The sequence below is a fragment of the Pyrenophora tritici-repentis genome, chromosome 10 (genome assembly GCF_003171515.1).
Source record: "Pyrenophora tritici-repentis strain M4 chromosome 10, whole genome shotgun sequence".
Classification (NCBI taxonomy): Eukaryota; Fungi; Ascomycota; class Dothideomycetes; order Pleosporales; family Pleosporaceae; genus Pyrenophora; species Pyrenophora tritici-repentis.
This window is the reverse complement of record NC_089399.1, coordinates 1,667,256-1,693,244: the sequence shown is the minus strand read 5'-3', so window position 1 is coordinate 1,693,244 and position 25,989 is coordinate 1,667,256. Positions and strand designations below refer to the sequence as shown.

At 52.7% G+C, this 25,989-nt stretch overlaps 11 protein-coding genes across 11 annotated transcripts; 5 read left to right on the top strand and 6 right to left on the bottom strand.

Annotated features, from left to right (window-relative positions):
* Nucleotides 1–324: 324 nt before the first annotated feature.
* PtrM4_044860 (NOP7, Protein required for biogenesis 60S ribosomal subunit) lies at nucleotides 325–2,414 on the bottom strand (the record flags this gene model as incomplete). Its single annotated transcript, XM_001937217.2, has 2 exons — nucleotides 325–2,339; nucleotides 2,390–2,414. 2 exons carry the CDS (start codon nucleotides 2,412–2,414, stop codon nucleotides 325–327), a joined length of 2,040 nt encoding a protein of 679 aa, XP_001937252.2.
* Nucleotides 2,415–2,625: 211 nt separating this feature from the next.
* PtrM4_044850 (ArnT, 4-amino-4-deoxy-L-arabinose transferase and related glycosyltransferase PMT family) lies at nucleotides 2,626–5,205 on the top strand (the record flags this gene model as incomplete). The annotated part of the gene is made up of 7 exons (XM_001937216.2): nucleotides 2,626–2,770; nucleotides 2,818–3,085; nucleotides 3,134–3,753; nucleotides 3,803–4,026; nucleotides 4,381–4,629; nucleotides 4,765–4,992; nucleotides 5,056–5,205. The coding sequence occupies 7 exons, from the start codon at nucleotides 2,626–2,628 to the stop codon at nucleotides 5,203–5,205; spliced, it is 1,884 nt and encodes a 627-aa protein (XP_001937251.2).
* A 473-nt stretch (nucleotides 5,206–5,678) lies between these two features.
* Nucleotides 5,679–9,422, bottom strand: PtrM4_044840 (MutS, Mismatch repair ATPase (MutS family); the record flags this gene model as incomplete). Its single annotated transcript, XM_066104546.1, has 3 exons — nucleotides 5,679–8,963; nucleotides 9,016–9,053; nucleotides 9,107–9,422. 3 exons carry the CDS (start codon nucleotides 9,420–9,422, stop codon nucleotides 5,679–5,681), a joined length of 3,639 nt encoding a protein of 1,212 aa, XP_065959110.1.
* Nucleotides 9,423–10,009: 587 nt separating this feature from the next.
* On the bottom strand, nucleotides 10,010–10,519 carry PtrM4_044830 (uncharacterized protein; the record flags this gene model as incomplete). The annotated part of the gene is made up of 2 exons (XM_066104545.1): nucleotides 10,010–10,332; nucleotides 10,381–10,519. The coding sequence occupies 2 exons, from the start codon at nucleotides 10,517–10,519 to the stop codon at nucleotides 10,010–10,012; spliced, it is 462 nt and encodes a 153-aa protein (XP_065959109.1).
* Nucleotides 10,520–10,678: 159 nt separating this feature from the next.
* PtrM4_044820 (uncharacterized protein) lies at nucleotides 10,679–11,328 on the bottom strand (the record flags this gene model as incomplete). The annotated part of the gene is made up of 2 exons (XM_001937213.2): nucleotides 10,679–10,984; nucleotides 11,035–11,328. The coding sequence occupies 2 exons, from the start codon at nucleotides 11,326–11,328 to the stop codon at nucleotides 10,679–10,681; spliced, it is 600 nt and encodes a 199-aa protein (XP_001937248.2).
* Nucleotides 11,329–12,867: 1,539 nt separating this feature from the next.
* On the top strand, nucleotides 12,868–14,818 carry PtrM4_044810 (uncharacterized protein; the record flags this gene model as incomplete). Its single annotated transcript, XM_066104544.1, has 2 exons — nucleotides 12,868–14,775; nucleotides 14,813–14,818. The coding sequence occupies 2 exons, from the start codon at nucleotides 12,868–12,870 to the stop codon at nucleotides 14,816–14,818; spliced, it is 1,914 nt and encodes a 637-aa protein (XP_065959108.1).
* A 1,969-nt stretch (nucleotides 14,819–16,787) lies between these two features.
* On the top strand, nucleotides 16,788–17,649 carry PtrM4_044800 (Herpes-TAF50 multi-domain protein; the record flags this gene model as incomplete). The annotated part of the gene is made up of 3 exons (XM_001937211.2): nucleotides 16,788–16,907; nucleotides 16,976–17,050; nucleotides 17,107–17,649. 3 exons carry the CDS (start codon nucleotides 16,788–16,790, stop codon nucleotides 17,647–17,649), a joined length of 738 nt encoding a protein of 245 aa, XP_001937246.1.
* Nucleotides 17,650–17,919: 270 nt separating this feature from the next.
* PtrM4_044790 (Fba, Fructose-tagatose bisphosphate aldolase) lies at nucleotides 17,920–18,807 on the bottom strand (the record flags this gene model as incomplete). The annotated part of the gene is made up of 1 exon (XM_001937210.1): nucleotides 17,920–18,807. One exon carries the CDS (start codon nucleotides 18,805–18,807, stop codon nucleotides 17,920–17,922), a length of 888 nt encoding a protein of 295 aa, XP_001937245.1.
* Nucleotides 18,808–19,849: 1,042 nt separating this feature from the next.
* Nucleotides 19,850–21,825, bottom strand: PtrM4_044780 (WD40 repeat protein; the record flags this gene model as incomplete). Its single annotated transcript, XM_066104543.1, has 4 exons — nucleotides 19,850–20,701; nucleotides 20,751–21,310; nucleotides 21,360–21,484; nucleotides 21,539–21,825. 4 exons carry the CDS (start codon nucleotides 21,823–21,825, stop codon nucleotides 19,850–19,852), a joined length of 1,824 nt encoding a protein of 607 aa, XP_065959107.1.
* A 943-nt stretch (nucleotides 21,826–22,768) lies between these two features.
* On the top strand, nucleotides 22,769–24,472 carry PtrM4_044770 (LAP4, Aspartyl aminopeptidase; the record flags this gene model as incomplete). The annotated part of the gene is made up of 3 exons (XM_001937208.2): nucleotides 22,769–22,835; nucleotides 22,884–22,945; nucleotides 23,084–24,472. 3 exons carry the CDS (start codon nucleotides 22,769–22,771, stop codon nucleotides 24,470–24,472), a joined length of 1,518 nt encoding a protein of 505 aa, XP_001937243.1.
* Nucleotides 24,473–24,737: 265 nt separating this feature from the next.
* On the top strand, nucleotides 24,738–25,915 carry PtrM4_044760 (4-nitrophenyl phosphatase; the record flags this gene model as incomplete). The annotated part of the gene is made up of 5 exons (XM_066104542.1): nucleotides 24,738–24,803; nucleotides 24,855–24,934; nucleotides 24,966–25,054; nucleotides 25,109–25,200; nucleotides 25,250–25,915. The coding sequence occupies 5 exons, from the start codon at nucleotides 24,738–24,740 to the stop codon at nucleotides 25,913–25,915; spliced, it is 993 nt and encodes a 330-aa protein (XP_065959106.1).
* Between the last annotated feature and the right edge of the window lie 74 nt (nucleotides 25,916–25,989).

Genomic DNA, 25,989 nt, shown 5'->3' with positions numbered 1-25,989 from the left:
GATGAAAAGCAAAATTCAAGACGTAAATAGCCGAGTTTATAAGTGTATCTGCTATATCTGTCACTTGACTCATCCGTTGACTGTTCAAAAGGGCTGAGTCTGCGCCACGCATCTGACTCCCATGGTCCGTGCACACATAGGATGGGTAGTCACGCCACGCACAAGCGACGAAGGGTCATGGACAATGACTATAACGGCCATGGGCTATAGCCGTTACATAGGTATCAAATAACTACATTTATCGTTTCTGAACATGTCAAGCGCCCTAAACACCGGCAAACGCCAATCAACCCAGCTTTTGGTGCATCTGTACGTTTGCGGGCATTAGACAGCTTCAGCAGCGGCTTTTGCCTTTTCCACCCTCGCGCGCTTCCTTCGCAGATTCTCAGACTCGTTGTCGCGCTTGTTCTCGCCGTATTCAATACGCTTGAGTAGCTTGCGCTTCTTGTTGGACAACATCATCTTTTGCCTCTCACGCTCCTCCTCTTCTGCGCGCTTCTTCTTTTCGGCCTTCTTGCGAATGGTCGCGTTCTCCTCTTTCCTGGTCGGCTTCTTGACCTCAAGCTTCTTGCCGGTAGCTTCAGCCTCAAGTTCGCGTTGATGTTGGAGACGAGCAGCTTCTCCTTCTGAGATGTCGGATTCGGCATCAGAGTCGAGATCGTCCTCATCACCAGCGGGTCCATCTTCCTCATCCGACTCATCATCGTCGCTGTCGTCTTCGGAATCGTCAGCGACATCCATTCCCTCGCCAACTTCAACAGAGCCTTCGCGGTCAACGATGGCCTCCATATCCTCATCTCCGTCAACATCGAATGCTGTCTCCTCATCGCCTTCATCTTCAAATGCCTCGGCCTCACCCTCTGGCTGTTGGGCTGCGAGGGGCAGGTTAGGGTCGTATTCGCCCTTCTTGGGCTTAACCCATGGGCTCAAGTGTGGCGGCAAATCGGCGCCGGGAGAGTAGTGGTCTGCTCGCAAAAGCTTGCCCTGGTTGATGCTATCCCAGACCCACTGAGGCTGGACATAGGTGCGACCAGGCATCATGGAGTAGGGCCATTGAGCCTTGGGAGCAGCAGCTCCACCATTTTCAGTCTCCTGAACGTTGGAAGCCGGTGCACCATTGGACAGGGCTGGTCGATCAACAATTTGATGTGTAATGGCGGGGTCGGATTCGTTTGTCGTAAAGGCACCGTCACCTAAAACGCCATCCCAACCCACTCTCTTGCAGCCGAAAGCCTTGAGTATAAACTCAAGCGAGCCTCTGGGTGTCTCTCGCGACAGGTAAAAGGTGAAGGGTGCGAACAAAGAGGCAACCTCGGCGCTGCTTGCTTGGGGCTGAGGTAGGATGTCGGCGTCGGGTGCAGTGGGCTCGAACTTGTCAATCTCCTCATTGGCCTCCTCCTCATCGTCTTCGGCACCAGTCTTGGCTACCGCTGTGGTCGCTTCCTCTTCCTCAACATCGGGCATAGCTCCAATCCTGTCTGCAATGGCCTGTGCCTCGGGGTTGATCTCAGCATCCTCAGCGTGGCCATTCGATGCGCCGTTTGTCGCGGTAGCTTTGCCCTCGAGCTGGAACGCAGCCAGCTCACCACCTTGCTCGTCGCTCCTTGCGTTGAACTTGGGAGGGTATACTAGGCCAATTGAAGTGTAGAGGCGGTAGTTGACGAAGCCAAGAAGAGTAGTGTAGAACTCGACAAATGTGCCCATGATCCTGAAATCAATGTCGCCGCCTGTTCGCTGCACGAACCTATATGGCACCAGCCAAAGGATGTCCTGGCCTTGAATGGTGGCCTGGTAGTAGATACCCTTGATGGAGAGGAAAGACTTGCGGAGGGAATGGGAAGTGATGACGTAGTGTTCGAACTCGCGCGTCAATCGCTGGCAGAGGGCGATGGTCTTTGCGGGGATGTGGTCGCTCGAGGGAAGGTTGGCGAAGAGGAACAGCATGGAGAGGGCATCGTCGAGATCGCGCAGAGCGTCAACAAAGGTAGGGTAGCGCTCCTTGATGATGTGATCAAGCTTGACCTTGGGCATGAGGTTCTTCTCAAGGCGCGAGGCATCACCAGATTCGCCGCGACCGAGGGCGCGACCAATCTTCTTTGCGACGGCCTTGTGCTCGCGGAACTTTGCCAGTAGCGGCTCATGGAGCAGGTACTGAATGTCCTTTGTGTAGTAAAAGGTTGTAGCGGCAGTGGAGCCCTTGGAAACCTTCTTCTTGTTGCGCGGCTCACGGGGGTAGATTCCCTTGAAGATGCATAATCGGCGGAAGTCTGGGAGCGATATCTGAAGCTTCTTCACAGCGCGCGTGCGGGTAATGTAATTTTTGGCGGCACCAGAGGTGCCTGTGTAGGTGTTAGTATATGCATTAATGATGCTTAGAGAAAACAAATACCCTTCTTTTTACTGCGACCAGCCATTGCGTATGTTGTACAGATTCACGGTTCTGTCGGTGCAGCTGGGCGAACTTTTGGCGTTGGCAAAAAAGTTCGAGATGCGGCGGAACTAGCGGACAAGGATGTTGCAGTAGCGTGACAAGGGTCCACTGTGATGCATCTTGCCAGAACACCATCACGAACTGCGACCACGTCAAGTGTAATGGAGCCATTGGTCCGGTAGCTGCGCGCAAACATGGCCATTGATACGCAGCAAAAGATGCTGCTCTTCGGGGCGGCTGCGGCAGTCAGGTTGCTTCTATTCACCGTCTTTCCCGCTCTTCCAGACCTCCTCGCCGGCCGCGTCGAGGTGTCCACACCCGTCACAAGCTTCAAGAGGTGTAGGTGAAAGCAGTCCATGGTGTGCATATGTACTAATCGATACCAGTGCAAGAGGGCGTCTTTCTTCATACCCACAATGTCTCTCCATATGACGGCGGCGTTTTCCACCAGGCCCCTCTCCTACTGCCTCTTTTCTCCCTCCTGCCAAACCCCTCCCGCGCCCCGCTTGCGACAAATATCCTCTACACCATTGTAGACTTGCTGAGCGCGAATGCCTTGTATCAGGTCGCAGAGAGTGGCTTCTCCTCGGTGACGCGCCTGTTCGCTTCTCCCCGGAAAGACTTGCGATGGAGTAGCATGGCCATCACCGCTGGGTAGGTGTCGAATTTGGCTTTAAAGAGCATGCGCTGACCTGCCTCTAGCTTCCTGTTCAGTCCATTCACCGTCCTGACATGCATCGCCCGCTCCACGTCCTCTCTGACAAACCTCTTCATCCTCACAGCCATGGCCAAGGCATCACAGGGAGCCAGCTTCACTTTCATCTTTGCCACAGCCTTCGCCTCGTACTTTGCCATGCACCCAATCCTCCTCTTTCCTCCCTTGATGGTCTTGTTGTATGATGCAAAGGCGCTCAAGAACAAGTCCACTCCGAATACGACCTCGTTTGTTGTCACCCATACACTTGGCTTCGTAGTCGCAATTGGCGCCCTTTTGGCTGGCTCGGCATTCTTGACTGGCTCATGGGACTTCCTAGGAGCCACGTACGGTGTGCGTCTCCTAATGCCAGATCTTACGCCCAATGTGGGTCTCTGGTGGTACTTTTTCATTGAGATGTTTGACTCGTTCCGCGAGTTCTTCCTAGGCGTGTTCTGGTTACACGCCGCCTCGTACATGCCAGGTCTTACCATTCGTCTTCACAAGCAGCCCTTATTCGTCGCTTGCGCATTGACTGGCGTTTTTGCCATCTTTACGCCCTACCCCAGCATAGCAGATGCTGCTCTGTACCTTTCTTTGGTGCCCATGTTCCGGCATCTGTTTCCTCGTAAGTATACGACACCTCTGTCCCAACTTCCTGTGCTAAACGATATTAGTGATGCGTTATACCTTCTTGGCATCGGCGAGCATTCTATACACATCGTTCCTAGGTCCTGCCTTTTATCACTTGTGGGTTTACGCTGGATCTGGCAATGCCAATTTCTTCTATGCAATTACACTGGTCTGGAGTCTGGGCATGTCGATTATTCTAGGAGACTCATTGTACGCGGCATTGAGGGACGAGCTGGACGTCGAAAGGCCGGAATTGCAAGGGAAGGAGGTACGTCGGATATGAATGAAAATCATCTTGATGTTGACGTTGATGGAAATTATAAACATCACATACCCATTCATGTATCTTAACTCTGTTCACAAAGTGTGTTAAAGCTCGTAGTGTGGACCTGATGCGTCCACACTTGTCTGTCTACCGCGTCGAAATATTAAAGATATCGAATCCCAATTGAGCTTACACACATCACTCACTCTCACCACTGCGCAATGTCTCACTACAGGCTCCCACTTGCTGTGAAAATGCGGGGTAAAGTGCTCAGCTTTCTGCTCTTAGTGTTGCCATATCCTCTCTCACCAGACTCGGAAATTGCCTCAAACGCGCAACTTCACCGCTGATTATGAGGTCAAGTGGTTGCGTGTAGCCTACCATATAAGTCTGGTATCCGTCCCTCTCCTCTTCCAACTCCTCCAACTCACACTCTTCATCCAATTCTCTTTCAACCTCCAACAACAGTCACACATCAGACAAACACCTAACCACATCCCACCCCAACACAACATCGCCACCATGTCCAACAACGTCATCACATTCACCCCCCGCGAGATGGAGGTCCTCGCACTGGCCTGGAAATGCATGGAGACTCAACCCAAGGTACGTCTCGCACTCATCGTGCACTGTAGCAAGTTACACACTGCTATACATCACCGCCTCCCCATCCCACGCCCACCACGTATTCCACATACCCCACTCCCATCATCAACATCTCCACTAACCCCCACCCATTAGGTGGACATGAACAAGCTGGCCTCCCTCACGGGCTACACCCCCGGCAGCGCGAGCGTCACCTTCGGCAAGATCAAGCAGAAGATCAGGCTCGTCGGCGACTCCCTCTCCTCCGCTGGTCCTGCTCCGCCTAAGAACGGTTCTCGCGCCAAAGCCACACCGTCAACTACGCCTAGGAAACGCAGCATGCTGTCCGCCAGCACTCCGCCCTCTGCCAAGAAGTCCAAGCAAGTCCAGCTCGACGACGACGATGTGGAGGACGATGACGAGGACTTCCGTGTTGCACGCGTCAAGCGTGAGATCAAGCGTGAGCCAGAGATGGATTTCGAGGAGTTTGGCTTGTGTGCTTTGGATGGTGGTTCGGGCTCGCGCTCTGCTGCTGTTCGTTCGCCTGGTGGCAATGGTGGTTTCCTCGATGGGATTGAGAAGTACGCCTGGGTCTGAGAGAGGCCGAGTGTGCCCAGTGGAGTTGGGGGACAAAAGTCGATTTGGGGATTAATACTCTTCACAACCGTGGGATTTAGGGAGTTTTGCGTGCTATTATGGGGGGTTAAGATGCTTTTTTCCTCACAGGGAAGAGGACGAGAGAGGGTTCATTGCGTTTGCATTGGGGGCTTTAGTACTTCTTTCTTCTTACTTGCGTTCTTCCTTCTTCAAGGATAGGATGTGAGATCACATCATCTCACGGTTTAGTTTGTCAATCATGGACACGGGTTTCACTTCGAGTTCTTCTTCAAGTTCCTCGTCAAGTGACCATACATTTGAGAATACTAATGAGATATAACGCTACGCTAATTCTTACAACGCAGCACGATTAGAGCCTCAGCTACTATAAATGAATACCAGTATACACCCCCGACCTGTGAAACGCCGCCATATTTTACACCTCCATTTCATCTTCCTCCACCTCTTCAACCTCAGAGTGCAGCGATAGCCTCACGTAGCACATCCAGCGCCCTTTCTCCCACACCATCTAATCCTTCTCTCAGAGCCCACGCAACATCACTCTGCAGTCCCAGCGGCACATACACCCCCCCCTCATCCTTGTTGACCTCCATTCTCTCGCCCAGACGACTCGTGTGCTCCCACTCCCTCGCTGCCTTCTCTGCATTCTCAATCACCTTCTTCGGGATTCCGCACATGGCCGCACAGTGCATACCGAAGCTGCCCTCTGCCACGCCCTCCTCGAGCTTGTAGAGGAAGGTGATGGACTTTGAATCGTCATCAACGTGAATACGCATCCGCTTGTTCTGCACCTCCGGGTGGAACTCGAATTCCTTGGCGAGCGACCGGTAGTGTGTTGCAAAGAAGCCGACGCAGCCTACACGTGTGCTGATGTCGTGGAGCACGGCCTGTGCGACGGCTACACCATCGTAAGACGATGTTCCGCGGCCGAGCTCGTCAAGAATCACGAGCGAACGGGGTGTGGCTTCCGAGAGAATCTTCTGCGTCTCCGAGAGCTCGACGAAGAAGGTGGATTGGGCGGCGAAGATGTTGTCATTCGCTCCCAGACGCGACATGATACGGTCGACGGGTGTCAGTCGCGCTGACGTGCAGGGCAGGTAGCAACCCACTTGTGCGAGAATGACTGCTATGCATGTCATACGCAGGATTGTTGATTTACCGGCTGCGTTGGCACCAGTCAAAAGGCTGATGTTTGCACCGTCTCCGCCGAGTCGGATATCATTGGGGATAAAGTCAGCGACGGTATTGAGCATACACGGATGACGTAGCTCCTCGAACTCGACGACGGTACGCTTGCCCTCCTCAAATACTGGACGGCAGCTTGGCTCCCCTAGCGAAGCGGAGGCCTTTGCAAGACTAATCAAGCAATCAAGCTGAGCAATGATCTTGACAGCCGCCAGCCAGACCTTGTAATCCTCGTCAAAGCGCTGACAGAAGCGAGTAGCAACCTCTCGTGTGATCTGTCCATGTGTCTCCTGCGCTTCTTGTAGTGCTCGCACAAGCTTTCGTAGCTCAGGACTGTAGTATCGTGTGACCTTGGCAGTAGCCGACATTTGATCCCAGCTGTTGGGAACCTTGACTTTCTTGGGTACCTCGAGTTGGTAAATCTCCTTGCCTATGTCATTGTACTGGACAGCATTTGAGCCAAGCTCCTTTCGTGCCTTCTTCAACAGCACGTCCAGATCAGCCTTACATGCCTCGACTCGTTCTTGACTGTTATCAAAGTCCTCCTCGATGCCAGGCTCGGGGATCAATAGACCTTCCTTTCGCGCAATGTTACGATCAAAGGCTGAGGTCCACTTGGCCAGCGACGTACCAAGGTCGGGCATCGACGAGATAAGTTGCCCGATGACACCTTCTCCGTCGCCAAATTGCTTCAATAGACTGATGGTGTACTCAATCTGCTCGAAGCCTTCTAGTACTTTGAGAAAGTCCTGAGCTCTGCATCGGCCCGCATGTACACGCGAAATGAGGCGCTCAAGGTCCGGTAGCTTGCTGAGCGACGAGCTGAAGTTATCCATGATGGAAGAGTCGGCATTCAGTGCGTCCACTGCATCCAGGCGGGCATTGATCTTTGCTGCATCTGCGAGAGGATGACATACCCACTGGCGAAGAAGACGTTTGCCAAATGGCGTAATGCAACGATTAAGCATGGCAAACAAAGTGCCCTCAGCCGACCCATCAAAAGTGTTGGCAAAGATTTCCAGGTTGATCAGGCTTTGACCATCGAGCACCAGGCTGGTAGCTTTACGTATCGGATCGTACCACTGGAAGTTGCCAAGTGTAACGAGATCGCGCTCAATCATCAGCGTGCGCAAGTACTGTAGAAGGGCACCAAACGCAGACATTACTAGCTCTTGCTCTCGCGCTTCACGCAAAACTGCCGGCCACGCCTCAATATTGTCCTCTGTGGGCGACTCGAAGTAATTGTTCACCTCAAGCTCCCGGATCGCTATATCAGCAGGCCAGAACTCCTTGTTAGGCTTCAGCCAGTTCCAAATGGTTGTTGGCGGCGTGTTGTTTTTGAGTATACGCAGGACTTTGGCAGAGACGCAAGACTTCTCCAGTAACAACTCGCCTGGTCTCATTTGCGCAATGAGGGTTTCAAACTTGGTCATGTCGACATCGTCAGTGAACTCACACAGCTGGAACTGTGCTGTGGCAGTGTCGACGAATGCCACACCAAAGGCAGGCAAATTGTCCCGGTCAATTTCCTTGATGGCCATACAATATGTTGACATCTCGCTCTGCAGCATGCCCGTGTCTACCAGTGTTCCTGATGTGAGCACGGTAGCTAGTTCACGCCGAATCACCTTGTTTTCCTTGCCGCCTGCTGCCTTCTTCGGAGTCTTGCCCTTGTCGTCACGTTCGCGCATCTCTTTGCCAAGAGCCGATTCCATTTGGTCAACTCGTGCAACTTTGTAGCCGGCCGCTACAAATTGAGTCGCCCACATGTCCAAAGATGCCTCTGGCACTCCCACCATCCTCATATTGACCCGATCAGTCAGCTTGAGATCGAAGAGCTGGTGACCGATTGTAGCATCCTTCTCATACAACTCGTAGAATTTACCCTTCTTGAAGAAGACGACAGTGTCCCACCACTTGCTCTTGATCTCCCAATACTGCTTCTCGAATGCCGACAGTTTTTCGAAGGCGTGCGGGGGAACATAGAGGGTGCGTGGGTCGTAATCGGGATGGTCGATCGGATGACGGTCGGCGTCCTGCTGATGAGCGAGCCATGGATGTCTTGTCTCGGGCTCAGAAGCCGATGGTCGTTCCTTGATCTTCTTGATCGGATCTCGTTTGGTCGCTTGCACTGGCGCACGGGGCTTGAACACCATTGGGTTTTCCGGGTCGTATATCCATTGCTGTGCTGTCGATGTGCTCGTCATTGCAACATCGCCATCCTCATCGTCGTGCTTTTCCTCAATTATAGGCGGGGAAGATGCCGGGGAGGTTTTGGCGCGTGCCTTGGACGCCGATGGCCGTTTGCGCTTTTTTGAAGCAAGTTCCTCCTCGGAGTCGTCTGGGACGATGAAGTCATCTTCCTCATCCTCTTCTTCAAGCATTGCCTTCTGCGTGGCCGCGTCTAAGCCAAACTCATCATCAGAGTCATCCTCAATTGTTACCCTCTGGCGTTTTGTAGCTCGGCCTCGTGCATTGTTCGCAATTGGTCCCAGCACGTCATCTTCATCCTCGTCGTCATCTGATTCGGCATAGTTCACTGATTTTCTAGCCTGGGCAGCGGGTCAGTAGGCGCGTGTGTATGCGATAGTCTGTCTCGCGTACCTTCCGTGTTGGGCTACTAGGAGCAACGCCTGCTAACACTGATGACCTGATTAGTTGCCGAACTCAATGTTGGAGTGACAGATCAGCGGACCGTTTTCCTTGTTCCTTCCTACTGTAAGTTCCCGCTCCTGTTTGATGGGACTCGAGTAATCTGGGTCGTCACTACTAGGGACAGGAGTGGTGGAAGCAGTCGACTTGGTAAAAGCCTTGTTCGCAATTGTCGGCTTTGGAGTCTTCTGGGTTGGTGTGGCATCGGACGGTGCGGGGCTGGGTGAGTTGGTAGACTTCTTCTGGAAGAAGCCGAGGATTGACTTTTGGCCCTTTGCGGATTGTGATGCCGAAGCGGGCTGCTTCTTCTGTGAGGCGCGAGGGGTTGACATTTCATTTCCTTCGACGCCGCGAGCCATTGTTGCGTTGCTGTAAAATGTGAAAATGTCTGAGAAGAATTGGTACTGTGGTTCAATCTCAAGCCATCGCCCAATTCCGGGGAAGGAATGAACGCGTCGACGCGTCGCGCTAGTGTGCTTTGGGTCATTGAGTGGCTTGGCGCATATCGTAATCCTCGACATGAATCCCCTCGCCAAGTGACCCGTCTCAACTTCCAAATGGTTAAAAGATGATCCCTGGCCGTCAGATAAGGTAGGGTGGCTCACGGTTGTGCTCAACACGAACCGCAATAACGATAACTCGCGTTCATTGGGATTATCACTTTGTATTGATGATGACGGCTTGAATGTACCGAGCTATGACGAATTGCTTTCTGTACAAAATAGAAGATTTTCCATACCATGTCCCTTCCCATCAGGCTCCCAGCGCAGCGATGGTCACCGATATCTATCTACTGGTGTGGACAAAAGCATGCTTGGAGTACGAAGTGGGGCAGGTAACAGCAGGGCCAGTATAACGCCCCATCGAGAATGCCTTTCGATGACTTCTCATCCTATGCGCTAGGCGAACGGCGAGAGCGTGAGCTCGAGCTATTCGACGAGCCGGTCTATGACTCTGAGCTGCCAGACTCTGCATTTGGCCCGTGGCGATAACTAGAGTCTGATGCCATCTCATGTTGGGAGGAACCTCGTTTGTGGTGGGCACGTGGACGGTCTTCGGGATGGTTGATGGTGTCGGACCGGTGGCCGTCTAGATTATGCATGTGAACTGGGGTAGGTGTCATGGGCTTCTCGATGCTGTCGGTGATTGTCGATGTTGTACCATCCAGAGCGGGCATGGCTTGACGATGGATCTTGGCTGGCTGTATTTGACCTGACTGCAACTGGATCACAAAGTCGTGCTCTTCGGTTCCGTCGGTGGTACTGAGAGCTACATAAAAGTTAGAAGGTGTGTCGTCTGAAAGAGTTGGCCACATACGCATTGTTCCAGTCTGGTAACGTGTCGGGGTCCTATCAGAAGCCCGAGTGCTGTATTCCTCACGGCCATCACCATCTGCACCTGGGTTGGCAGTCTCGTACCCGAGCGTCTTCAACAGACGGTAGAAGCCAGCCGCCATGGCCGCACCGAGAAGAGGACCAAGCCAGTAGATCCAGTGGTGACCGGGCCATTTGCCCGTGATGAGAGCTGGTCCGAAAGACCGTGCTGGGTTCAGGGAGCCACCGGTGAAGTAAACACCTGTCCATGTCAGTCTCGTCAATCTCAAACTACGATTGTACTAACCAGCCAATTCAGCAATGAACAGAGCGAGTCCAATTCCAAGCGGAGCGATGAAAGTCGCCCTGTGCTTTTCTGCAGCCAGCATGAATATGGTGAGGAGAAGCATGAATGTAAGAAACATCTCGATAAACAAGCCTCGGGTGACTGAGGTGCCCTTGCTGAGGCTTGTGTTGACCGACAGTAGCCCAGGAAAGAGGCCAGAGACAATGGCCGCTGCGGTGATTGCACCAAGTGTCTGTGCGAGTATGAGCAGTAAGACTTTTACCCAGCCAATTGCCCCAACAAGTCCCATGGCGAAAGTAACCTGGAATAGGTTAGTGAAGACGCCAGCTCCTATTGTCTGTTGACACATACAGCGGGATTGAACAGGCCTCCACTGATACGAAAGAAGACCCAGACTGTGATGGCTAGCGAACAACCAAAGGCCAAAGAGATGTATAGCAAAGTTCCGACATCCATGGGTCTAGTACCGCGGAGGTTGTTGGCAACCTGTGTAGCAGCAAAGGCGAAGAACAAGAACAGGAAGGTGCCGACATATTCTCCGAGGAAAGAGATCAAGTGGTGACGAGCTCTGTTTGGAAGCCATCCACATCCAGGTTGACGTGGCTCCGCAGGGTGCTGGGGGTCTTCGGTATACTTTTGCTTCATGCCAGGCAAGACCATAAAGCTCTCTGAAGGTGGCTGATGGTTCGTGAGAGGCGGAGAAGTGGTATGCTAGGGTCGTGTAGGGCTTTAGGATAGGTAATACTAGTAGAATTGCACGAATGTATGAAGATGGTGGTAGGTGTGGTAGTAAGAGGAGCTGAAGGTGAAGTTTGAAAGAGAACGAGGGAGATGTAGACTGTGTCAGGGCAGGTGAAGCTGGCAGGCGACACTGATGCAAAGCGTACGATTTCCATTTCCGAGGCAGAAAGCGGAAGGCTATAGTGGTGAACGACGTACGATCTGCCTGGATGCGGCAGTCTCGAGCAGTGTTGCAGAAGAAGAAAGAGCGACACATGGGCTCGGTCTAGACGAATACAATACACACACACACACCTCTCCTCTCTATCGATGAATGCAGATAATACCGAGAGTTTGTCAAGTGAAGACATATCTTCCTGTATGAACTATTGTAGCAGCACTGCATAGTTCTCCCTGGCCCTCTATCACGGCTGCATGTTGGTGTTGAGATTTGGTGATGGGTGCCAAGATCTTCACGGGCAAGAACGGCGGTTGCGACGCGGTGCAGGGATTCACACCTCTATTGGCCCTTGGCGCAGTAAGAGACATTTTTTTTTCCCTGGAGTTTGTGTTCTTGGGTATGAATCTCGGGGTCACGGTGAATGACCATGTGCTGCGTCGCCTAACCTTCTCGCGCCCTGGCCTGCACACCACAACGCTGAATTTAGCAAGTATTCCAGATGCTGCATCCATGCCAGGGTGCCAGACGTTGCATGCAGACGAGACAACGTGTCTCAGCTGACGAGATAGCAAGAGAGATAGACTTGACATGGGCTCAGGGTCATGCAACCTATGATGGGATGCCGTGTATGGCACAACGCAAAGTTGCGGTGGGGGGGCAAGAGGCAGATAGGGTGCCAAATACGATTGCATAACCTCATAACCACCAACAGACACATGAGGAGGCTGCTCCGACGTTGATGGAATGGCATCGAGCATATCGGGCTATTGTTTGCTTGTTGGTCGCTGTTCCTGACGTTTGCAACAGTGGCGTGAGGTAAGGTCGCATGCACACTCGCCTGGACATCGGCAGCGGCCCATGGCCCATGACTCTCCACCACCTGCAGGGCCTCGGGACCATCACGACATCATCGGGCTCCCCCATGCTAGTCTCCCGGCTGCCACCAGAGACGTCCGCGTCGCTCTTCGGCCCTACTTCTAGCCGCACCTTCTGAATACCTAAACATTCACTGACTTTCTTCTGCTTGCCTTTGATTCCCTGCGTTTTTACTCGTCCGCCGCCACCGGAGTAGCGACGCCTCCCGACCGCTGTTATTGCCGCATCATCTATCAGTGCCCACCCTTCACCACCAACTTGCCCCGCGTGACTAGAAATAGGCGCACACTACGCTCTCTCTACTTGCACCACTCCATGCCTTAACTCTGCTGGATCTCCAGCACCTTTTGCTGCTTTCGCTCCTTGCCACCTTTGTCCAACGCCGCCCAAGACCCCCCGTCGCAAACATGCGCCCATTACGCATGCTACTCTCCTTCGCCAGCTCCTTCATAGCCCTCGTATTACTTATATTCACCGTCATAGGCACATCAGCCGTAGTCGAAGAACAGGATGTCATATCAGTCGCGTCAAGTCGAGGCCGCTTCAAGGCCGCGTCCTTTTTTTCCTCGCCAGGCTCGCTGTTCCCACCGTCTGCCATTATCAGCCTGACCGACGACAACTCGACCTTCTTCCTCGCCCGCCCAGCCGCCTTCGGGCCCGATCTGCCTAAAGATGGTCTAAGCGGGCCTTTATGGGTCGGTAGCGGCTTCGGAGACGATACCTTGGGTGCGGGAGAGTTGGGGTGTAGTGACGTTCCGGGCTGGGAAGACGGCAATGACGACCTTGTCGGCATTTCTCAGTCAGCAGGGAGTATCAAGGGCATATCCAAAGGGGACAGGGCGTCTGATGCCGAGCAGGCCTCAGAGCATGTCGCCCAAGACGATGGCACAGACGACCATTTACAACCCCACATCGACAAAGTGCGCGTCAAGCCACGAGTCGGTCATGCTGATATCCAGTCGCTCCAGGAGAGCGCCGAGATTGCAGGCAAGGTCGTACTCCTCAAGCGCGGGGGCTGTGGTTTCCTGGCCAAGGTTCAATGGGCCCAGTCTCGCGGAGGAAAGGCTGTTATTGTGGGAGACGACGTTCGCGGCGGAGCTCTCGTTCGAATGTATGCCAAAGGAGATACTTCAAATATCACGATTCCGTCTCTGTTCACTTCGCACACGACTGCACATCTCTTGTCTTCGCTCTTACCATCCGAAGGTAGGCTGTCGCAATCCACGCTGCCAAAAATTGGCTCCGACACAACCAAGGACAAGAATCAGCCTTCGTCTGCTCAAGCGTCGGACAAGGCTGCGCAGACATCAGGCCACTTGAAGTATTCTGCGGGGCCAGCCAAAGGCAATACCAACGAGGAACGTCCCAGTTGGCTGCACTCGTTGCTGTCGATGATTGGCTTTGGTGCGAGCGACGGCTCTCCCAAAGCTGGTAGTCGAAGACTCCCCAACAGCGGCCATCTCCAATGGGTCGAGGCTAGCGATTGGGATGATGACCAAAAGCCTATCCGGACAAAGTCTGCCGCTCCTACTGCAACTTCCACAAAGGCATCAGATGATTTCGTCATCGGCGAGCAAGATTGGCGCGATCCTGACCTCCTGCCTCTCCCCTCATCGTCAGCAAGTGGAACTCGGTATCCAGCTAGCTCAACTCCAGTTGCCTCGAAATCGGCTAGTAACGTACTGCCTGGAAGTGGCGAATATAACAACGAGAAAGCAACAAACAAAAACAAGGGCTGGTGGAGGCGGTCGTCTTCTCCCGAGGACGACACCCTACACCCAGTATCGCACAAGCAGACGAGGAGTATAACGTCAATGACTGGCGCCCATTCAGGCAAAGTCAAGACTTCACCACATACTTCAGGTCGTCACCACGAAGGACTGTGGGTGACACTAACACCCACAAATGTTTCGACTAGCCCCTTCTTTGATACCCTCCTTGTGCTTGTTGTCAGTCCGTTGGTCACTCTTACTGTTGTGTACGTCCTGCTTCTCCTCCGGTCTCGCATACGCCGCCGGAGATGGAGGGCTCCCAAATCTGTAGTTGAGCGCCTTCCTGTCAGAACCTACCAGACGATTAGCGAAGCTTCGTCTGCTGCGACCTCCATTGTAGCTTCCCCGACAACTCCTCTGCTTCAACACTTCTCCACTCCATCCAGATCGACCACTTCCCGATCACACTCCACAATAGAGTCTGAAGCGCCTGCCACATCGACCTCTGTTCAACAGGAGACCCGTGAACAGGAAGAAGAGAAACGCGAATCAGGGCTCGCCGCTTGGAGGCGCCGCTACGGTGGTCGACAGAGAGAGTGTGTTGTATGTCTAGAGGAATATGTTGACGGTGTCAGTCGAGTCATGAGCCTACCGTGTGGCCACGAATTTCACGTGGATTGCATGTGAGTATATACATCGCCGTTCACTCATCATGTCTAACTTCTTTCAGAACACCTTGGCTTGTTACGCGTCGGAGAACGTGCCCTATTTGTAAAGGTGATGTTGTGAGAACGCTTTCTCAATCGTTCCACGACCGGCTGCAGTCCGTATCGCCAACAGGTTCTCCACGACTATTAGCCAACGGGGATGACGTGCAGAATCAAGCAGCTGAAGCTCGCAATGATTCGCCCTCGGCCTCGCGACCTGTACCGATGTCCAGATCTGGACCTAGCGACACATCTCGGCTTGATGATGACGTGGAAGCTGGTTGGTCAAGAAACAATTCATCTGAGACCCGTGGAACTGAACTCGGAACATCATTTCGCGAGCTAGCATCATCAGTGTCTACTGTTGTGTGGCGAGGAGTTGACGCTGTTCGAAACACTACAGGTCTTCAGCGACGTTCTCCACCTGAAGACGTTGACCGCAATCGCTAGTTGCACATTTCATGATTTACTTTCGGCTTAACGGCTTTTGGTTACATTGAAGGCATATACCCCTGGGAAGCACACCGGCGTTGCGATGGAGCTTGGACATGTCTCAACCTCTCATTCCACACCTGTGACTTGCCTATTGTAAGGTAGCTTGGCATAGCGGCGGTGACATCCTTCGGACATACTACTCAATCCATCTATTTAGACTTTTCTGCAGTTTCTGTGGGCTATGATTGGCAAATGCGACGCGTAAGAACTGGCGCTGTGCGCTCACTCGTGATGAAAAGTCTGACCATGGGTGCACGAGCATGAGACTATAACGTGACTGCAAAGGCCGAGGAGGCTTTTTTGTGCTACATAGCCATTGCCTACGGTACGCTATGGATGTATAAGAGCAACGATTAGCGCCTTGGCACTAGCTCGACACTGAGCAGTACCGAGCTTCGTCCCTCACTCCTCCCATATCTTTCATCTTGATTGTATTGTATGTTTTGATCAATGATAATATTAGCCTCTCGTTGTCTTATAAATGCGTTCTTTACCACACATCATCCACAGTCTCACCACATCAGATTATTGCCATTACAAAGCTTGCAAGGAGAGTACCAAGATTATGATAGCCAAGACAGCAAAGCCCGGAAGCCGCATAGTTATTATCCGGTTCATATGAACACGTCCTATATACCCATCCAACGGGTCCGTATTCTTCAGCCGCATATGCATTAAGAAAAAGAACTACTAGGAATGCAATCTAGACGGGTGCCTGGTCCCGACCATGCGATGATCAGCACCCCGCATCGACCACTACCCGCGTAACCGGGGAAAGCTTGACTACTTCTAAGTTTGGAACTTAACGTTCTCCCTAGCATTGACGACATTCCTCACACCTAATTGTGCAACAATGACTTGGTTCGACCAAGAAATATCTTTGCCCCATGTTACCATACCGCATGTCTTGTATTCCCCGGGCCGACACTTCTCCATATGTGGAATGTTGCATCATCATCATCATCATCAAGCTCATGTCATAGTGTTTGGCGCATTAGCTGCTCAGCACGCGGGGAGGAAGCTAAGATCTCGTGTTCATTACACCATAACGCTGCAATACTTCGGGACGCGCGCGATCAGACCAATCTGACTGCCGATGGCCGTCTTGGCGGGAGCAGTATGCTGGGTACGTTGGGCGCGCCGGTTCGACATCAAGTGCGACTTGGCAACATCACTGCTCAGCAAAGTTTGGCTCCGGAACTCTCAAAGAAGAAATATCCAATACACGACAGGCCACCAAAAACAAAAACAGGAAATGCTACTCAAGCGCTCGGGCACGTGATTTTGATATATATATGTCTCTGTGAGATGTCGATATGGTATTCACTTGCTCATCACGCTTCAAACAGAGCTTTCTCATCCACGGCCTATCTTTCTTGAACAGTAGCACTACCAATTCTTCCTCCAGCAAAAATGAAGTCCATCTACTTTCTCCTTCCTTTGTTCGGCTCTGTTCTTGCTGGAAAGTACCCCACGACCGAAAAGTGTGTGGCTACTTGCCCAAAGTTCGATTGCGACACGTCTAACGCAGCGGTACGTAAACGACTCCTCCTTGAGCACTGGAGTGTATGAGAATGATGGACTGACCGATTACACTACAGAATCTGTGCCAGTGCCAGAACGACCAGGAAACAGCATGCAAGAAGAAGTGCCGCGACTACACGCCCGTCTACAAGGTACATCCACCCACCTCCCATCTCCTCACCCAACAAACATCTAAAAAAACCTCCAGCCCTGCCCCGTCAACCCACCCCAGGAGACATGCGAGTGTGAGCCAGTCTTCTGCGCCCAGTCCTGGCCAGAATCCTGCTACTGCGGCAACGCAGCAAAGACAGCCTGCCACAAGAAGTGCGGCGGCGCTTACCCGGTTTACGAAACCTGCCCTCCTCGCACCACTCTCACCATCACTCAAACCAGTACTTCGACTTCCACTTCGACCCGCTACCCAGTCGCCACCCCCACTGCTAAGCCCACCAACCAGGTCTGCGGTGGTGGTCGTGCCGGACCTACTCTTGACTGCCCTACTGGTTTTGCTTGCATTGCTAACCCGTTTATCCCTGGTTCTTGTGGCCCGGCTTGCGACCAGCTCGGTGTTTGTGCGGAGGATAAGCTGTGTGGTGGGTTCGGTGGCTTCAAGTGTGAGGATCCACTCAAGGTTTGCATGGATGATTCGAGGGATGAGTGTGATCCTACTAAGGGAGGCGCGGACTGTGGTGGACGCTGTGTTTATCCTGAGGAGATTGAGGTTCCTGAGGAGATGGCCTACAGGGCATAATGTTGATAGGGGTGTAACGCAGGGAGGAGCGGCCAGATGAGTTTTTTGCGGATTGTTTAATTATCTTAATAGGGGGGTGGTTTGGGATGGATTTATATTCTTTAATTAAATGGTGTACCAAGGGAGCATAAATGTTTAGCTGAAGTGTCGAAGTGTATTCTCGACATTTGCATTCCATCAATCCAGTATTAAACAGATGAAATGATAATCTCTTTCACAATATCCCTATTTACACACTCGCTTTTACACCAAACCAAACCCTTCCCACATCTACAATTGAATCTTATCCGCCATACCCGCACCACCCATCCACACAATATAATCCTCGATACTCTTCTGCATAGCGTCCGTCGCCTTCTCAATCAAGCCCGTAAGCGGCGTCTTATCCGCATGCTTCTGCATAACCTCCAAAAAGTCATTATTAAACGCATCATTAATATTCACCTTTGCCACACCACACTCAATGCACTCCTTGAGCAACTTTTCCTGGAACCACTCCTTACCCGCACCATGCAGCACAAGCGCCACGCGATCCCCCACCTTCGCATGTACATTCTTCAGCCTGGGGTAGTCCAGCTGCGGCCCCTTGGGCCCATACTTGCCATGCACATTACCAAACGCCGGGGCGAGCCAATTAATCCCCGTAGCCACAAACTCCTCGGCTTGCTCCGGCGTCGTTAGAATAGCCTCCAACCCCATTTCGCTCAGATCCCCCACGCCGTCCTCCCCACCGTCAATGCGTCCCGGCTCGGCCTCGGTGATGATCCCCCGCTCGTTACAGTACCGCACCAGCTCCGCCGTCTTGGCAAGATTGTCGTCGAAATGCGACATGTCGACCATGATGCCGTCGAAGCCGTGTTCGAAATCCGCGGCGCGCTTGACCATTTCTGGCGTCTGTGCGTGGTCCATGTGCAGGGCTACGGGCACAGAGGCTTTGTCGGCGGCTTCGCGAGCGGCGTGCAGGAGGACGCCGTTGGCGTAGGTAATGGCCCAGGGGAAGAGTTGGATGATGAGGGGTGCGCGCTTGGCTTCTGCGGCGCGGACTGAGGCTAGGATGCCTTCGACATTGTAGCAGCATGTTGCGCAGATTGCATATTTGTTGGCGGCCGCGTGGGCGACGAGCTTGACGGCTTTGTTTTGGGAGAGGTCGGGCGCCATGGTTGTGCGTGTGTATGTGTGTTTGCTGGATGGACTCTTTTAGGGGTGGTGACTGTGAGGATCCGAGGATGTAAGGAGTGAATTTCTGAGAGCGAGAAAGAGCAGAAAGGATAGAGAGAGGGGACGGGGATGTGGAAGAATGATGCAAGTTCCCCTCCAACCATCCATTCCGCTTACCTTTCCGATGTTCCGAAGCGGTTTGTGGTGGGGTTGTCGGCATATGAGATGAAGCTATCCACGGCAGAAACACCGACGTCGGTTCATGTGCCGGCTAATTGGCTATAGCGAGTCACTTTCCGCGGATTACTTGTTTAGGTCGAGTCCAGTGTTGCCGCGGCTTTTGCAGCGACTTACCCAAGGTTTTCTAACGAGTGCGCATTCTATAACATTGTCACCACGTAAAAGATACAACAGACTTGTCAAGTTCACGATATATATTCGTGGGATGTGGCTAATTACTGTATAATCGTAATTATCAAGACTTCAATCCAGCCAAGGTCGGCTCATATAGCCGCCTGCAAAGAACGCCGCGCTTGATATGATCTTGAACTCCAATTTCAGCCCGAAATGGTCGCCGAACCAGATGCCAGTAGTACAGCCGACTCCAATTGTTCCCAAAATAGCCCCATGATGCCCATACATCGCAAAGATCTTTCTTCCAGATTCTTGTCCAGATTGCATGCCAACGCCGAAGACTGTAGTGTTCCTGAGTCCTCCCTATATGCCCCCATAAGATGACGCCGTGGTATCGAGCCGATAGAAACGCCCCAAACACCAGCCATGCTCATAATGAAATATCGAAAGTTTTGATCGTAACCGTACAATGTCGCTTGAGTCGTAAAAAGAAGATGGAGATAGAATGATAAGACCGCCAGCAGTGGAGCTGTAGCAATAGTGAGCTGTGACGATTTACACAGACACTTTGGTGCTGAAACCATGGATAGCAAGAAGCAATGCATGGATTGCGGTACAAAGGACTATAGCGTTCGCTATAGTCCCTGGTACATCGGTAGCGAGGAAAGCACAAAACAGATGAAAATCTTCAGCGGATGACGCCCCAATTGTCCATACTGCTTAGGCCTCCAGTGCGCTCCTTCTTCTTGAACGCGTTCCAGAAGCGAAGTGTCTCATCGCCAGCACCAGTGACGATAACTTGACCATCTGGACTCATGGCCAAGTACAGTACACGGTACGTGTGGCCTGTTAATGAAACGACTTGTTGCATGCTTGGGTACTTCCAAACGATGATTTGGTTTTGGCTATATCCGTGTGTGGAAACAATCTCATTGCTGTTCTTCGACCACGCTAGATTGCACACCTGGCTACCCGTGTCAAGACTGTTGATGAGATTTGCGGGTGCGGTAGGTGACAGGGGTATGTTGGTTGTGGCAGCTGCTGATGCTGCAGCTGAGGCAGATGCAAGGGCTGAAGCCGAGGGACCACTGGAAGAAATGAGTGTGTTCCAGAACTTGATTGTGCGATCCGCTGTACCGCCTCCACTGGCAAGGAGGCCGCGTTGATGTGGGCTCCAAGCGATGGCCTTAACAGCAGCTTGGTGCTCACTCCACTTAAAGGTAGGCTCGGCGTTGAGTTTTTCCCATACCATGAGCTTGTTGTCGTTGCCTCCGGAAGCAAGTTGTCCGTCTTCTTGGTTCCACTTGAGGCCACAAACTTCTTGCTTGTGGCCAACGAGCTTGCGAAGCCACTGCTCAGGTTGCCGAACGTCACGGTGGTAGATGGTGCGATCCCTTGATCCCGATGTGAGGATGTGCTCGTTCCATGCAAGGGCACCAACGCGACCTGTATGACCTGTCATGGTACGAAGACGACGCTGTGTCTGCGCATCCCAAATTTGAACCTGGCCTCGATTTGTTCCGACGGCAATATGTGATCCCTTTCCAAGTTAGTCTGATGATGGTGTAAAGAAACATGGAGCAACTTACACGCTGTATCCAGTTGACACTGGTAACTGAATCATCCGGTAGTTCGCACAGCTTAGTAACGCGACCACTACTCGAATTCCACATGTACACACATGATCCAAGACCTACTCCGAGAGTATTTTGGCTCCCCCAGTCGACGAGATTGAGGTAGAAGTCGTCGGCGAGATCCGGCGCATCCAGGACCTTGTATGGCACCTTGGAAACCGCACGGGCTTGACGTTGGGGACTCAAAAGCATGCGTTGACTGCTATACTTGATGGGCGATAGGCTGTAGAGATCCGAACGGGCGTTGAGGTTGAGTACACCATGCCGACTTGAGGGTGTTCGCGACGGGGTTGGCTGGCCTGAGTAGGAGAACAAGTTCTTGTGCGGGGTAGATGGAGTCCCTGAAGGGGGTGGTAATGATGCTGTGGTCCTAGCTGGAGGTGTGTGCGAGCGTCCCGCTCCTCGCATGTTGGCGCTATCAATCGGGGACAGGCTCTGGGGAACAGCCTGAGGCACTGACCCCTCGAACATCTCTTGGCGGAGTACGGCGGAATATGTGCGGTTTGCTTCTTCAGCTGCGTCAGGGTCAGTAAATATTCAGCAGGCATGTCCGCAGGTGCTTACTCTTCTGGAAATGGAGCTCGTTATGGGGAGTGCGCCGGGCCTTGGACGGAGTGGCTGGTGATGCGTCATCGTGAAGGAGATTGAAGCTTGCCTGGAGGTCCTGTCCTGCACGATTTGGGATGAATCTGATATGCACGTCAGCGAGTGACTCCCACACAGTCGCGGTTTGCTAAACTCACCGGTCGCCATATATCCGCGGACGCTTCCGGCTTGGGCTTGCTGTTGGTGTCCGTTCCCTCACACGACCAGCCTGCTCGATGTGTCCGAGCGCTTTTGTCAGTGCTGCGGCGTCTATTGGTTCCGAGCTTCGTTCGAGCGTGTTGGAGGGGAAGGTCTTGTTGCGCTTATGTGAAGCGGTGGGAGGAGTCTTTGACTCGGGCGGGGAGATCAAGGTCGGTGTTGCGATATCGTCTTCGGCAGGCGCATTCGTCGCCGCAGCGGCTGCTGCTGAACCGCGTCGTACCATTGTGCTGAATGCGCTGTGTTGTGCTGGCTGCGATTGCGCAGGCCGTTGGTTTGTATCAAAGATGGTGGTAAAGTCCGGGCGGGGTGCGCGCGGTTGAAGAAAGGATACTGCGAATATATACTAGGTGGCGCGAAGTCGGCTGCCTGCAAGTAAAGGTAAATTCGAGAATGGCGAGGTAAAGGTAGCGGAGACGGTGAGTTGCAGTATTGCTGTGAATAACAACCCCTTGGCCGTCTGTCCACCGTTTGCCCTATAGACGGCTTCTCTGCGCGCCAATAGTACCAACAACAAGTAGGTTTTATTGAATATCGGTGCGCATCGAAATATTACGGCGGCAGCTTTAGTCGTGGTTGGCGCGCAATGGGCGGGGTGGTGTCGGCGGAGACCTTGTTGTTGTCGCTGGTCGGAGCTCGAATGCTAGACGGCGCCGCAAGCAGCTGGGGGGCAACGAGAGACAGCGGGCGTAGGCAAGGAGAGACGGGTAACAATGAACGGATGCCGGATGCAGGAGGAGGCGCTTTAGGTGAGTGCGCAGTGATGAGGTCGAAATAAGGTACTGCAGGTATAGACTTTTGGCGCGCAGTGAAGTGAGGGTCGTTCCCGTGGTGCGCGAAAGCAGGTGCGGTCACGTCGTGCCTGCCATGTTTGGGCATGCGCTGTTTTGATGTTCTTCACCACGCGTTGAGATGGTTTCGTCCAATCAAGACGTGGATGGCCAGGCCGCATTGGGGTTAGCCGCAACGGTCCGCACGGTCGCCTCCAGGGCTGGCAGGAGCAGCTCAATGATACCCCACACCACCGTGACGGTCTGGTAGACAGAACCCCTCGTCCAATCCGTATGCTGTTACCCCGAAACTTGCGAGTGACACTACTGCACCCCTCAACCACATCATTTCCCGCTGTATCACTCCCGACGTGTACACTCTTGTGTCTCAAACGAACAATGGCGACTAAATCATCCCTCCAAGCTGCGGAGGACTTCCTGGCCTTTGTCAATGCCTCGCCTACTCGTATGTCGCGACTTGCTGTGTTTGTCGTGACAATCTGACCCCTATCAGCCTTTCATGCTGTACAATCAGCCAAGAAGCGGTTGGAGAGTGTTGGATTCAAGCAAATCAAAGTGAGTTGAAGCATCATGTCTTGTAGTTGCTGTGAGGCGAGCCACCCTGCATATTCGTCCCATGTCTGGGATGCGTCCCGAACAGCTTCGGACCAATATCTAGCTTCAAGTGCAGCCTGGTGCTAACCAATCTCCCAGGAGCGAGACTCATGGGCACCAACCCTTCAGCCTGGTGGCAAGTACTACCTCACCCGTAACACATCGTCCATCGTCGCTTTTGCCATCGGCAAGAAATGGAAGGCTGGAAACCCCATCGCCATGATCGGTGCCCATACCGACTCACCGTGTCTGCGCATCAAGCCTGTATCCAAACGACAAGGCGATGGCTTTATCCAAGTGGCCTGTGAGACATATGGTGGCGGTCTATGGCATACTTGGTTCGACCGCGATCTCAGTATCGCAGGTCGGGCTATGGTGCGGACAAAGGACGGTAGCATCGAGCAGCGCTTGGTCAAGGTGGAGCGGCCTATCCTGAGAATACCTACCCTGGCTATCCATCTTGATCGCCAGGAGAACTTTCAGTTCAACAAGGAAACCCAGCTCTTTCCGATCGCTGGCTTGGTCGCTGCAGAGTTGAACCGTCAAGGCAAGACTGAGGAATCCAAGGAAGATAGCAAAGAGTCCGACGGCCCATTCGAACCGCTTGCAGCACCGACCGCGAGACATCATCCGTACATTGTCGACATCATCGCCGAGGAAGCAGGTGCTGAAGCGAGTGATATTGTAGACTTTGAGATGGTCCTGTACGATACTCAGAAGTCCGTCATTGGCGGTCTGAACAACGAGCTCATCTTCTCGCCGCGTTTGGATAATCTGATGATGACATACTGCAGCGTTGAGGGAATCGTAAAGAGTCTTTCTTCGGAGTCGGCCTTGGACAGCGATTCCACTATTCGGCTGATCGCATGCTTCGACCACGAAGAGATTGGCTCCCAAACCGCACAGGGAGCGGACTCGAATCTGTTGCCTGCTGTCATTCGTCGTCTATCAGTTCTGCCAGCCTCTGAGAGCAGCTCCGACAAGTCTTACGACAAGGTTGAAGCTGACACTACTACCGCTTATGAGCAAACGCTATCCACGTCGTTCCTCATCTCCGCTGACATGGCGCACTCTGTACACCCCAACTATCCCGCCAAGTACGAGGCCCAACACAGACCTGAGATGAACAAGGGTACCGTTATCAAGATCAATGCGAATGCTCGTTATGCCACAAACTCGCCAGGTATCGTCTTGCTTCAAGAGGCTGCACGCCGCGCAAAGGCAGCTTCTTACAACCCGTCATCAACCAAGCAAGGCGTTCCTCTACAACTCTTTGTTGTTCGCAATGACTCGTCCTGTGGCAGCACTATCGGACCCATGCTGTCGGCAGCTATGGGTGCTCGTACACTCGACCTGGGCAACCCTCAGCTCAGCATGCACAGCATCCGCGAGACTGGTGGAGTCCATGATGTTGAGCACGCCATAAACTTGTTTGACAGTTTCTTCGAGAACTTTGAGGAGCTTGAGAAGACAATCATCGTCGACTGACTTGATCGATCAAATTTGTAGCGCAACGCTGCTTTTGGAAATACCTGTAGATGACGACCTTGTACGAGCAAATAAATGATAGAAAATGAATGAACAAATGAAGAAGATCTGAATGAGTACCTTGTGGCCCTTGGCGGCTCGGTTTCGTTCCGCGGCTGACCTCAGGGTCCTTGCCAAGCACCCCACCAACACCATCTTTTGGCCCTGTTTACCTTGACGTGAGTTGTGCAGGAAGCAGCTAAGGACCGAATTGAAGTCTCAAATCATGGCAAAGCCACGGTATCTGTCTGGCGACAAGGCCGCCATTGACAGCTTCTTGGATCAATTCGATGTACGTTCGCAAAGTACCCCGCCGTCGGATGATACTGACAACTTGCTCAAGGTCTTCCTCTTCGACTGCGATGGTATGCTCAAGCCATTCTCATGCCTGGAACAATGCTTTGCGCTGTTCACATATCTTGCGTAATATGGCCGACCGCTGATTGTAACAAAGAATAGGCGTCCTCTGGTCCGGCGATCATCTATTCGACAGGGTCCCTGAGACGATCAAGATGCTCAAGAGTAAAGGTACGCTGTTTACGAGTGTGCCTGTATCTTGAATCTCGAATCTTGGATATGATTGTTGATGCGTTGTAGGCAAGCAACTCGTCTTCGTTACCAACAACAGTACAAAGTCCCGAATGGACTACAAAAAGAAGTTTGATAAGCTGGGAATACCCGCTGAGGTCGTACGTAGTGAAGGACTGGGTGTGTTGGCAGTAACTGACAACACCATAGGACGAAGTGTTCGGTTCGTCCTACAGCGCAGCCGTCTACATTGCTCGCATCCTTAAACTCCCCGCGCCGAAGAACAAGGTGTTCGTGTTGGGCGAATCTGGCGTAGAACAAGAGCTCGAATCCGAAGGTGTACCTTATATTGGTGGAACTGATCCTGCCTACCGCCGCGATTTCCGACAACCAGAAGACTTTGAGGCTATTGCAAATGGTTCGCTTCTCGATCCTGACGTCGGCGTCGTTCTCACAGGATTGGATTTCCATTCCAACTACTTGAAGACGGCGATTGCTTTCCAGTATCTACAACGCGGAGCGATATACCTTGCGACAAACATCGACAGTACACTACCGTCTGCGCATACCCTGTTCCCCGGGGCTGGCGCATCTGGCGCAGGGCTGGAGAAGGCTATCGGAAGGTCACCATTGTCGTTGGGTAAACCCAGTCAGGCCATGATGGACGCAGTGGAGGGCAAGTTCAAGTTCGACCGGAGCAGAACCTGCATGGTCGGAGACAGGCTGAACACTGATATTCAATTCGGTATCGATGGCAAGCTGGGAGGCACGTTAGCGGTATTGACTGGCGTAAGCAAGAAAGAGGATTTCTTGGCCGAAGGTGCCACGACAGTTCCGACAGCATATGTCAACGCTTTGAGTGACTTGATGGGCTGAGGAATGATATACGCGGCTAGAGTTGTGTGAGAAGTAAAGACTATGCGTATAGATGGATCCAACTATAGAACAAA